This window comes from Pyricularia grisea, assembly GCF_004355905.1.
Source record: "Pyricularia grisea strain NI907 chromosome Unknown Pyricularia_grisea_NI907_Scaffold_4, whole genome shotgun sequence".
NCBI lineage: Eukaryota > Fungi > Ascomycota > Sordariomycetes > Magnaporthales > Pyriculariaceae > Pyricularia > Pyricularia grisea.
Window position 1 is genome coordinate 2,097,231 of NW_022156718.1, and position 12,531 is coordinate 2,109,761.

Consider the following 12,531-nt stretch of genomic DNA (forward strand, 5'->3'; position numbering starts at 1 on the left):
AAAGATCAAGTTAATAGGTAAACAGATAGGATACCTCGTGTGTGTGTATGTATATAAGCTAACTTTATTTAGGTACCTAACTAACCAAATAATCATTGACTGAATTGAAGGAATGTGCAAAAACAAAAAGCAGATGATCGACTGCATGTCAGTGGCTACTACTGATCTTGACCCCGACCCGATTTGAACGGATAACCTTACGATCTGGAGTCGAACGCGCTACCGTTGCGCCACGAGGCCCTTGTTGAACCCCTTCAAAAGTAGAATATATATACGACTTACTCAGTCCGCTCTCCGCTGTCAGCACTTGTTTCTCCAGGTACATACATGGTAGGTAATAATCACCACTTTGTCACACTGCCTTTTGGAGCATCAAGAAGAGGCATGGTTTAGATTTACCTAGGATCCTGGCTCCACTGCAGTACCGTATGCGATGGAAGTCACACCTCCAATCAAAGGCAGACCCTTATCCCCAACGACCACACCGTCACCACATAACACTCAATACCAGAACCAGAAGCATGCAAGGGATATTTTAGTTTACTAATACGTGGTTGTCACAAAGTCTGGTCCCGAGATGAAGCAACAATGGGATCTACCAACTATTAATTGTTTTGGAATGACCCAGGCTGTTTGTTTGAAGCATTTAAGCTTGACTACCTGGGCGACCTTGGTACCTTTGAGGTAAGCACCTCAAGGTATAAATTTCAACTGCATCTCTTTTCGATCTCTCTGCTATTAATTCCTAGTTTTCTCTTTTTTCCACAATGAGCCAGTGTTTGTGCACCTTGCCTACCAGTAGGTACCTTCCCTGCCTTACACGGTGTACTTGAAGATTTCGTCCCTTCAACAGCGGATGGAAACAAAGTCATTGGTAGTACGAAGCGCAAATTTCGCACAAACAACTGAGGGTATTTGAGCAAAAAGACCACCTAGGCACGACAAATCATCGACCGAGTGTGATTATAGCGGAAATGGAATCCCTCGCTTTGCCTGCCCCATCGACCATGCCTCGACCAAAACCACAGACGATGATGCATATTCTTCCATCCCCGGTGAGGCCAAGGACAGATCAAGACTGGGAAGCATGGCGTCCGCAGATAGAGTGTTACTATCAAGACCAAGACTGTGAGCTCAACGAACTGATTACCAAGATGAAGGGGCTAGGTTTGTTGGGAACGTAAGCTTGTCGACCTTTGACCAGAACAAGTAACCTCCCGAGTGTCCCTTACCGAGCTAATACACTGTCGCTTTACAGACGCAAGCAATACATGAACCGCCTTAAACGGTGGGGAGTCCTCAAGAACATCAAAGCAGAAGAGTACGAGGCGATTGTACAGATCCGAGCCAGGCGGCAGGCTTTGGGGAAGCAGACTGCCTTCGTGGTGAGAAAAAGACCTGTTTCCAAGTCCAAGATTGATCGATATGTCAGGAGGTCGAGGAATCGCAGGACGAAGCCCATCAGGCCAGCTAAAAACGGTAAGGCATGGAATAAGCCACGTTCAAGAAAGGACAAACAAGTATAATTTCGCCTGCTGATGCCCCATGGACTATATACATTACAGCAAGCACCCCATCAGATGTCGAGTTTTGGACTCCTCCACTATCGCGTGTATCAACACCAAGTCCTGCCAGTCTTTCACCCACTGTCGTGTATGGCGTTGCTCCAGAATCGAGTACACAAGTGGCGTCTCAATCTGTTTATTCCGACACACACAACGTTGAACAGATTGGCTCTTCATCTGCTCTCATTGCCTCACCGTCAGAAAACAATACGAATCTCAGTTTGGTTGCCGCCAGGAAACCTCTTAGAGTCGCATGCCGACGACACAGCATAGAATGTCCCAACCTTTCGCAATCTCCCATCCTACCACCACCCTCAGCAACCCCCATGTACATCAACATCGGCCTCCCCGACACCCACAGACACACCCAGGGGATCCTCCGCTCCATCACCGAGACCATCGACCGCATGACCCTCCCGACGCCCGTGTGCGACTGCGGCATCACCCCCGTCCCGGACGCGACGGGCTTCAACAAGGTCGGCTCGCCCGAGTGCTGCCGGCACGTGGGCGACAGCACGGCGGTGCCGGAGCGGGCCGACGAGTTCTTCCGGCTGCTGTTCAGGGCGCTGGCGCTGCTGGCCGCCGACGAGCACAGCGTCGAGGCCCTCCGCTTCGTCGACGCCTGCCTGGCCTGGCAGTTCCGCAGCAAGCGCTACGCCCTCTTCCGCCTCGGCATGATGTGCATGATGCAGGCCTACCTGCAGTTCCACGGCCGCCGCGGCAGCGCCAGGATGCTCGCCATGATCGCCGGCTTCACGAGGCAGCTCACGGCCACGATGCTGGGCGATGACGCCAACCATCCCGTCGTTCGTACCCTCGCCACCATGAAGGACTCGCTCACCTCGGGTAGCTTCATACACCCCGAGGCGATAAACCAAGCATACGTCGTTCTTGCGGACGTGCTGTGGCGGGACTCCAAGCATCGCTGGAGGTGGGGTCTCGGATCGTTGACTTACCGGATGGGGTATATGAACACGGACACGGCGCTCACTGCTGAAATGCGGCAGCATCGTCTTGCCATCTTGCAAGGTGCTGCTGCGTCATTAAAGGGCTTCAGCAACAGCGACGAGCGACCTCCAGAAGCCCTTGTCCCAGCGTATCTGGACATTGCCGCCGGCATGGTCAGCCTCAAGCAGTTAGACCTGGCCGAGGCTCTTATATCCCCGATCCAGATACCCAAACATGTCCCAATGGACTTTCATGCACAGTCTTGGTGCGTCATGGCGCATATCTCAGAATACAGAGGGCGGTATGTGGAGGCTGTGGGGTTGCTCGGAAGGGTCACTGAGGGTGCAGAGCCTTATTTACTTTCTCATCTTCTGCGACATCAAGCATTGCTTTATACCAGGATGGGAAATCCTACAGAGGCGGACCACCTGAGGAAGCAGGCGGCTCGGCTGGCATTGGTGGTGGAGCAGAATACAATGTTGCGTGTGGCACAAGATGTGGTATGAACGTCGGCTCACAAAGCCGAGATTCAGGAACTTAAAAGGTCAAGATAGATAACCGACACAACTCTTCAATCGATTTACTAGGTTGGTCTTGCTTTCACCCTTCAATCTCTTGATTGCGATATGTCAACAAATCGAGTCCGCAAAGGAGGGGAGGGGCCCGACCGAATGCGTTCAACAAGCATATTAATCCATATTAATCATTAATACAGATAAACGCATTTCGCGGTCATCTTTTTCCCAACGATATACAAGCTACATAACCTCAACCTAAATCACGCCTCCTGCTCCCAGAACTCAACAGCAGCCCCGAGGTCGTCAACGTTGAGCAGATCGCACCCCGCATCCCACAGCGTCCTCCAGACCGCATTCCTCGTCCGGATCGGCCAGCCGGGCGTGTCCCAGTACCTGGTGAGCATACCCTTGTCGTGCGCGGCCTTGACCTGGGCCTCGAGCTGGGCCATCTGGGCCTCGTTCAGCTTTCCCGTGCGCCTGGTGCGTCTACCTTCCTCCACATCCGTGTCCCCCCACTGCCCGTTGAAGCTAGTGCTGGCGATGGGGCTCTCGTTGGCCGTGACGTTGGCGAACTCCGGGTCGGCCAGGCGCGCGAGCGGCGCGTCCCAAAAGTAGTCCCTGGGCGACACGCCCTGCACGAGCCCGCGCGGCGTGTTGCCCGTACCGACGACGGTGACGGCACCCTGGGTGGTGGTGTTGCCGTTGAAGACGGTCAGGAAACCGGCGTCGCGGAGGGGTTGGAGGGCCTTGACGACGACGGGCCACGTCTCGGCGCCGTCCGTCTTGACGTCGACGAATAGGTAAAGGGTCTGGCCAGGGTTGGTGTCGAAGACGCCGTACTTGGTGGCCTCGCCGCCCACGAAGCGGTGGGACGGGTTCTGGCGCTTCAAGACAGACAAGATCGGCTGGACGTAGAGGCTGTCAAAGGTGCGGGCCTCGGTCAGCGACGAGCGGTCGTGGCCCACGTGCAGCTCGTCCCCGTACAGCCAGACATCGGCCTCGGTGGAGATTGCACCGTGGGCGAGGCCTGAGTAGAAAGGCACAGGACGCCAGTAGTCGTTGTGGCTGTGCATGCCCTTGGGGATGATGTCCTGGGTGAGCGAGGTTGGATACTGGTACAGCGGGTTTCCGGTCGCATTGCTGAGGATGTCCCGCAACTGAGGTGGTATGATGGCCTCCAGTGCGCCGGTTGTGGCGGTGGCGAGCGAGGTGACACCTGCGAGGAGGAGAGGAACAAGCATCTTGGGTGGTTGTTGTGCGGTGCCCAAAGACGATGAGGGGAAACGAGCGGGTGGGGTGGAATAGTCACAGTTGCTGTAATCAAGAATCGTCCATCGAGTAAGGCTTTGAAGCTTATATATTATTTGAAGCCGGAGAGGGGAAATTTTGGTTTCTCCAAAAAGGTAGCCTAGCCAATTTATACCGTGGGTATCTCAAGTGATCATTGCCGTCAAGTATTGGTTGGTGGTCCTCGGGAATGACGGCAGCAACAGTGCCTTGCTCCGCTACAAACCCACCCGCCAACCATGAGACGGAAGGTTCCTTCAGCCAATCGCACCGCCCACGTGCCTGAACAGTACCACCTTGACCTGGATTAGAGCCAAAATATTCCCCGCACCAACGCCATCGTCGTCACTTCACCCAAGACCAAGACAAATTTTCTTCAATAGTGACCGATTCATCGCCTTTGATCTTCATATTCACTGCTGCGCACGTGCTTGATTTTGTCCAATCGATTGAATTATGTAAATTTTATGTTTTCTAGCGATATATAAAGATTTTCCCGCAATCGGTCGCTGTGGCCTATCCTCCTTTGTTGAAGTTCAAAAAAAAAAAAAAAAAAAAAAAAAAAAAAGAGATGCAAGAAAACGCTGCAAACAATCGATACCTGCCAGGCATGTCCAGACCAATCCAAGCTCCAAACGTCTTTGTAACACAGCAACACAACTACATCAGTCGTCATGATCTGAATACAACACTCGACGCCCAGCCTCCTATTCCGGCTCCTTTTCGATGTTTCCATCGTCAATTCGATGGATCCGCAGGCGCATTTCCAGATATCCCGGCGGTGCAATATCCTCTCTATACCCAAAGCCAGGGCCTTGGGGACTAGTGACCTTCGGTGCCTTCGGTGCCGAATGTCACCACTAGGCGGAGCCAAGATGTTCGTTCCCGGTCCCGTTGCCGCCACAGCTGTCTTTATCGCCCCCCAAAGGCCGATACGGTCAACGTAGTATCTCCATCTGAAGAATCCTCGCATTCCTCTGGATCGTCGAGCTTGAGGCGTGCGATATTCAGCTGGTTCAGCAACCTCTTGATCCTCCCTAGATCTCGTCTCATCCGATAATCCTCCGCATCCACTTCGGGTGAGGGTAGTGTGCTCGCCCAGCTAGCCTCCTGCCTACGCTCAAGATAACTGCGCCTTTCCTATAGGAGGTCGAACAGTTGCTCTCTCGCGTACCGGAGGTCTGCTTGGGCTTTTTGTCTGGCTGCATTCGTATCCCACCACATGCCGGTGGTCGTAGAAGTGGTATCGTTGCGCCTGCCCGCTCTCTCCAGTCCGTCACCCTCTTGGTATGGATCTTTGTCCGTCGAGATTTCGTCACCCCAATGCTCCCGGAATTGTGCCCTGGCTTCGTTGAGCCTTTTTGTAGATTTTTCTAGTTCCCTCCTGGTCTCTTCAGACTTTTGCATCATTGCAATCAGCCCTGCCTGTATCTTTATCCAGCCCTCCTTGTCTTCCTGCTCCTCCATCTGTAGGCGGAAGAACTCGATTGCCCGGGCTTGCGCCAGAGAGACGTTAACAGGTACCCCCAGAGAAGGTCTATCTGGACCGACGGCCGGCTGGTTGAGGGTGGGCGCTTCGCACTGTTTCTGAATGTCATTCGACCCTGCCTGATTGCCTGTCTCGCTGAGGCCCGAACTAGTTGCTCGATCTGTCCCGTCTGTATCCCTATTCGCCTGGGGATGAACCTGCGCAGTCCGCTCTTCTTGAACCAGACCCATCAGGGTGGTGTAGTATTCGCGGTTTTTGCGGTCGAGCTTTTGTAAGCTGCCTCTCTCGACAGACTTCTTGACGAGTTGCGCCCGTGGAGGAGGATCATGTTCTGCCTTCAACTGATGAACTCGATGATGACGGTATGTAAATAGGTCATCGGAATCGATATCCTAATGTCGATCGTAATCCGAGCTATCATTTCGCGGTTCAGTAACTTCTGGCTTCGCGTGAGGAGCAAGCTCTGTCGTCGCCAAGGTATGAGCAAGGTCGGATGTTTGTCCATTGAAGATGGTGTGTCTGTCGGGCTCAGATCCTTGACTTTGATATTGTGGACTGACATCCAGCTCACCAAACGTTGACACGGAGCTATCCTGCATCACTTGGTCATTGTTCATCGTCGACACGATAGCTGCATTGAACCTGTGATATTCCTTCTTCAAAGCCTCTCCGTGGGACACAGACGCCCCCACAGACGCCCGCTTCATCATTTCGAGAAAAGCCTCGAGCATGCCTTCACATAACCCCTCGTCTTCAGGCAGTCGACGTCCATGGGTTGCCCTGGAGAGTTTGATCCTTGTCAATCTTGCCCATTCCGCCCAGATCTTGCAGTATTCCTCTTCAGTGAGACAGGCTGCCGGGCTGAGCATGAACTCTGTCTGGGACTTGCGGTGCTCTCTGTGGATGACTTCAGCTTGCTCTGCCGACCCTTTCTCCCTATCGGGGATCTGCTTTGCTTTGCCCGCCATGTGGGTACTCCACGCCGCCTTTGCAATCAGTACTGCGGCTCGGGCATCTGAAGCAGGTGCGCCTATCGGTGTCCACTCGTCTGCGAAGCCTTCAGAGATGGGGTCGTGTACTCCTTCGGGAATACTTTGACCAGAGAGCCATTTCTCTGGAGTCCAGAACCAACCTTGGCTCGAGTTGATCTGGCCCTTCACCTGATTCGTTGATGGTGAATCTGTCTCAACTGAGGAGGTTTCTTGAATCTTCGTTTCGAGGTCTGGCATCAACAGAGCTCTTACCCTAGGGGTGCCAACACAAGAATCGATGCTGCTTTCTGTTGACGCGGAGTTTGCCCGGAAGTTCACAGATCCTAGGGGCGAGTTTGATCCTGAAGAATACGCTTCTTCCTTGTGGCCAGTTCGGCATCTGATCAGTGGCCAGCCGTCATCATTTTCTGTCGGTATGTTGTTCTCTTTTGTGTCAGGCTGCACGGAAGTCTGTGGGCTTTTCTTTGACTCTTCATGCCGGTTTTTATGCATATCAAGCAGCATCTGTTGCTCTGCAATATCATCCTCGCTGGCAACCACATCACCTGTCTCTGGCTCCACGACTATGGGGCTTTCCTCTGTCTCTCTTTGCCTTTTGACACCTCCAACTTTGAGTATGATCCTCGGCGGCGGCGGCTTTGTGGCTGGAGTCTTTGGCTCATGGTCCAATCTCCATGCGTCCGAAGGCAACTGCTTTTCTCCAATTTGCATATCCATCGCACCATCCACCATCTCGTCTGCTGCAGACTTGCTTTGCTCGTGGGTTTTGGTTGCCAGGTTTGCGAATCGCACCCTTGTCTTTTGTGCCAAAAGGTCCAGAGAGCCTGAGCCCTGCTCTCTGACCCCCGAAGAGGCGTCCGACTTTGTATTCGGTGGCGCGTTCTCGGAGTCGTCTCTCTCCTGCTTCCGGCGGTTCCACATTTCCAGCTGCTTTTTCTGCTCCCAGATCGCCCTGTCGGTAGTCAGGGGCTGCCAATGAACTTTAACTTCGGCGGCGGCCGCCCGGTCTTCTTTGGCCCAGGCTTCTTTCTGGCGCCGGTAGAGCGCTAGCGTGTCCTCTCGATCGCGGCATACATCTTTGGCTTCTTTTGGCGCTTGATGTTGGTTGTTCTGAAGATTCTTTGACTTTTGTCCCTTAGGAGTCGGAGTCGTAGTAATAATATTTATATTTGAGTCACCCTTTGGGTCCTTGCTAACAAACGGGTCATCCCCAGCTTCAATTATAGTCCAGTTTCCCCCTAACTCGCGCATGTTACCATTCTTTCTCTCGCTTGTAGTTGATGAATGACTCCACACAGGCAAAGCAGTCCCGGGCTGCGATGCCGAGATATACGGACACTCGCGCTCGTACTGCTCCACCAATTTCAGGAACTCTCTCCTCCGCTTCCGCTCCGCCTTTACCGCAACCCAGCCTTCCAGGTCGGTTCCGCCAAACGAATCACCCTCCCTCTAATTGGGCTGGGCCTGCTGGCTCTAACGCGACCCGGCCTGCTCTTCTTGAAACTTCTTCTCCCTCTGCTGGCGAAGGCGCTCGGCCTCCTCCTCCTTCTCCTTCCTTTCGGTCTCGCGACGCTCCTCCAGGGTAAGCATGGACAGCGATTGCTCCAGGCTAGGTGCCCTGTAGAGCGGATCTACCGCCTTCCTCTTTCTGTCCTCGCGCGCGACCAAGTCGATGTCACGTGGCAGGCCGCCAAAGTTTGGGTTCTTGGCCGGAGGAGCCTCGTCCTCGTCTTCGTCGACGTAGTAGCCCTGCTGACGGTACCACTCGGGCGTCCGAATGCGGCCTTCGCGGCGCTCGGGGCCGTACGGGATGCCATAGGGGGACTTTTCCCAGGTTCCGTGGGTCTCGGGGGTCTTGTGGATCGGCTTCGCAGGTGCTCTGTAGGGTTGTTGGTTTCTTCTCTCTGTGCTGCGGAGGCTCTCGTGAGTGGTTTGTTCTCTGGTTGGTGGCAGGCTATCACTGTAGTAGGAAGGCCATTCGGGTGCGTCGGTCGATACGGGAGGCATAAATGTAAATTCTTGCCGGTTCGGCATCACTGGCGCCCTCTGCCTCGTTGTTGGTGCATTGGCAGGCATCTTCTCGTAGGCCCGCGCGGATAGTTGCTGTTGTGCCGGTGATAGCAGGCCAAACGCCTGGTTGGAACTGTACGTGTTCCAGAACGGAGCGTTGGAAGGTTGCAAGAGTTCTTGGTCCGGATTTGTAGTTCCACTGAATCGTTCCAGCTGATGGGCAGCCATTGCACTAGGCAAGGGAGGAGGATATCCAGCCATGCCGTTGGCTCTCATGCTTGACGGCTGCTGTTCTGGATTGCTTGATCGGAGTTGATATTCATATTCGACGGGTGAATTAGCGGGTGGTGTCAGGGTAGAATCACTCGACGCAGACCCCGTCATTGATGCTTCTGTCTTGGGACGTTTAGACCTCTGGTGGCCGTCCCATATAGGGGCGTAAGGATAGCTGGAAGCCGTGCGGTGTGTATAATCTTGATATTGCGTGTCTGGGCTTGCACGTTTCATTGGCGGAGACGGCTCTTTGACAGAATACCGTGTCACTGTCGTCTTAGGAGCTACCATGATGGGTATTGGTCTGCTGAAGTTGATTCTGTGTCTTTTGGTTGATGATTCCGATGTCTTTGGATCACTTGCGCTGCTTTTCGCCGTGGTTTTCACCGATGTTTCTAGTGCAGAAGGAGTTTCGGATGGATATTGGCTCTTCTGGACGTCAAGACTAGAAGTAGGTGGTTTGGAACTGTCGACGGGATCTTGACTAAGATCCGAGGTGGGAGAAGCCGCCTTTTCTAGTGACGCGTGTTGACTCATGGCGACGAAACTTGACCTTGCCGGCAGCTGTGCATATCCTTTTTATTATGTGGTGGCTGGGCAATGACTGTGGGAAAATGCAGATAAATAAATGAGTGACATACACCGAAGCGCATGAGAGCTGCTTCAAATGTAAAATATGCAGGGTTAAGGGGTTGCAGACTTTGAACAAGAAAAAAAAGTTTACTGAGATAACGAGTGTGGTGTCATTGATGACGGGGTTGAACAAACAGAATAATTTTTCAGAGCAGACAAAATCAGGTCTGTAGGTATGGATCAAAAGTTGGCCTGAGGTCTACCTAGGCACCAGGTAGATACACCAGCCGACTACACGAATGAGAGACCCCAGTTGCACCGATAGTACCTTCCTGACATTATAGAAACTCTTCGGAGAAGGCGGTCTACCCTACCCCCCTGGCTTAACTTGGAACTTTCCCATTATTGATTCGTCTGCTTGTCATCAAGGAAAAGGCAGCTGCACTCGCCTGCACATACACTTGAAGCCTATAATGTTGTTGTCCTGGAAACATGGAAGCTTTTTAGGTGAATAAGATAGCTACATCATCTAACCCTAACATTTATTAACTTATTCACCGACCTATCCAACCCTAACCTTATACCCTATAGTTTACAGCTGTATTTGCTCACCTTGGAGCTCATTCTCTTCCCGCATTCTTCATAGATAACCAAAAAGAATACTTTTCTTGGGTGTTTCCCAGGGGTATGTATAGCCAACTCCATAAATCCATACCGACCTGACTTCCCTCATCTATTCAGACAAAAAAGCTGCTAATGTTAGGTTCCATTTGCCTGGAAAAGTTACTAGACGCTTTACATAGGTCTGCTTTGTCTAATTGTATGTATAGAATACGAAAGAATAGAGATGGTAAAATAATGTCAACAAAGCATGTGCTCTTGCTCTTGGTACTCAGTAAATCAGATTCGCATCTCACAGCATGAAAGTTCCGGGTTATCTATCCTGGGTCTAGATAAGTTGCCTGTGATCTATTCTCTATCGGGTGGAGGCGGAGTCAACAGCTTATTTTTCTTGTCCCCCATCTCTGCCACTGCCCCCTCTACTCCCTCGCCCTTACTTGCTGTTCCTCCAGTCCCTGACCGGCCAGGGCGGCTCGATGCTCGCCACGGGCGCCTTGCAACTGTTGGCCAGGGCGGCCTTGGCCTCGGGGCTGTCATAGGCCACGCAGCCGTGCTGCAGGCCCGTGATGCCGTCGCAGATCACCACGGGCGCTCCGCCGCAGGGGCTCGTGACGTTGAAGTTCTTGAAGACGACGTTCTCGCACACGGCGTCGGGGCTGGTGGAACAGGTCAGCCTGGCGACGGCGTCGCCGTTTTTGCCGCTGGTGCTGCCGGTAAAGTTCTCAAAGGTGATGTCCTGGATGCTCATCTTGGAGGGGAATCGGTTGCAGGTCTCGCTGGGGATGTTGAAGTAGCACGAATCGAGGCGGGCGACAAAGTCGAGGTTGGCGGCGTAGAAGTTACGGAAAGTTACGTTGCGGATCCAACCTGTTTGTATTTGAAGAAGGTTAGTATTGACGAAGATTCAGGTGTTTGTAAACGGAGTAGACGAGAGTTACCTGAACCAACAGACTCCCCGGCCCAGATCTTGAGTCTCGCACCATTGTCACCGTTCAACAAGGCAACATTCTCTATCAACACGTTCTCGACAAATGAGACTTCCCCTTCGTACTGTCCCAGCGAGCCCATGGACTGCCCATGGGTTCCGTTGCAGTACTGGATGAGAAAACAACATTAGTAGTCGTTCAAGCACATTGTAAGTAATGTATAGCCACGTTTTTCTTTGCTCATCCTGAAGTCTGAAATTTTGAGTCGGCAAATAGACATACCATGGTGTTGACATGGATGTTGGACGTGTTGCTCTTCGGGCTGAAGCAGTCGTCTCCAATGTTGACCCAGACGCGCTCCACAGTGACGCCGTCTACATTGAGCGAGTTGAAAAAGTCCGAGTTCTTGGGCGGGGATGTGGCATTGTTGGAGATGGCCTCAATGATGACATCCTTGTATGTGACATCCTTGGCTGTTATTTTGGGGTTCTGTCAGTCAGTTGTCATGGTGCACCATATTTGGTCACAAAACTCGATGGTAACGGATTTCTCGTACAGGTGACGACAAAGTTATGCCAGACGGGCGAATCCTTCATAAAGATTCCTTCAACGTGCAGGTTGGTTGTGTTTTCGGCATAGAAGAGCACCGGACGCAGGTATGGGTTGTCTGGATCGAGAATCCTACAAGTAGCATGTTAGTCATCATTTCTGAGTAGTTACGTACAATCGGCCTGATCAGAATCTGAGCAGAGCAGGTTTTCCATACTCCAATCCAGAAAACTCGTTCCACCATCTCTGCCCATTACCATCCAAGACTCCCTCGCCATAGATCTTGATGTCCTTGCCGCCCCACTTCCAAAACATCAGGGACCGCTGGAAAGGGTGGTAAAAGGCATTGGCCTGCCAGTAAGGTGTGTCATTGGTGAATTTGATGGTCCCCTCCAGCTTGACATGGATGTCGTTGAGGAAGGTCAGGTCCAGCGGCTTGCCAATAACAAAGAGCTCGTCCTTGGGCAGGTAGACGGTGCCGCCGTTGTTGGCATCGCGCACGGCCTGCTCAAATTCGGCCGAAACGTCGTCCAGGTCGTGGGTCGAGGCCCGCGGCGTGAAGCGACGACGGCAAGCCGAGTCGGCACGCTTTGCGAGTGGGTGCTTTGCGCGGAACTCCTGCGCGTTGCGGGGGAGGTCGGTTGGCATGTACGCCGTGGCCGTGGTGGCCACGCCCAGGATGGCGAGGAGCGAAGAGAGCTTCATGGTTGGACCGGGGTGTGGCGATGTTTATGGCTTCGAGACGGATTTGGGCCGACAAAGTCGTAGAATCGTAGGACG

General features: G+C 52.9%; 4 protein-coding genes across 4 annotated transcripts; 1 reads left to right on the plus strand and 3 right to left on the minus strand.

Moving 5' to 3' along the window:
- Positions 1 to 974: 974 nt before the first annotated feature.
- Positions 975 to 3,019, plus strand: PgNI_07325 (uncharacterized protein; the record flags this gene model as incomplete). Its single annotated transcript, XM_031127339.1, has 3 exons — positions 975 to 1,180; positions 1,259 to 1,479; positions 1,566 to 3,019. 3 exons carry the CDS (start codon positions 975 to 977, stop codon positions 3,017 to 3,019), a joined length of 1,881 nt encoding a protein of 626 aa, XP_030981387.1.
- A 272-nt stretch (positions 3,020 to 3,291) lies between these two features.
- PgNI_07326 (uncharacterized protein) lies at positions 3,292 to 4,272 on the minus strand (the record flags this gene model as incomplete). Its single annotated transcript, XM_031127340.1, has 1 exon — positions 3,292 to 4,272. The coding sequence occupies one exon, from the start codon at positions 4,270 to 4,272 to the stop codon at positions 3,292 to 3,294; it is 981 nt and encodes a 326-aa protein (XP_030981385.1).
- A 958-nt stretch (positions 4,273 to 5,230) lies between these two features.
- PgNI_07327 (uncharacterized protein) lies at positions 5,231 to 9,619 on the minus strand (the record flags this gene model as incomplete). Its single annotated transcript, XM_031127341.1, has 4 exons — positions 5,231 to 5,447; positions 5,493 to 6,199; positions 6,245 to 8,211; positions 8,278 to 9,619. 4 exons carry the CDS (start codon positions 9,617 to 9,619, stop codon positions 5,231 to 5,233), a joined length of 4,233 nt encoding a protein of 1,410 aa, XP_030981383.1.
- A 953-nt stretch (positions 9,620 to 10,572) lies between these two features.
- Positions 10,573 to 12,456, minus strand: PgNI_07328 (uncharacterized protein; the record flags this gene model as incomplete). Its single annotated transcript, XM_031127342.1, has 5 exons — positions 10,573 to 11,143; positions 11,215 to 11,371; positions 11,485 to 11,675; positions 11,759 to 11,883; positions 11,969 to 12,456. 5 exons carry the CDS (start codon positions 12,454 to 12,456, stop codon positions 10,710 to 10,712), a joined length of 1,395 nt encoding a protein of 464 aa, XP_030981389.1. The 3' UTR covers positions 10,573 to 10,709.
- Between the last annotated feature and the right edge of the window lie 75 nt (positions 12,457 to 12,531).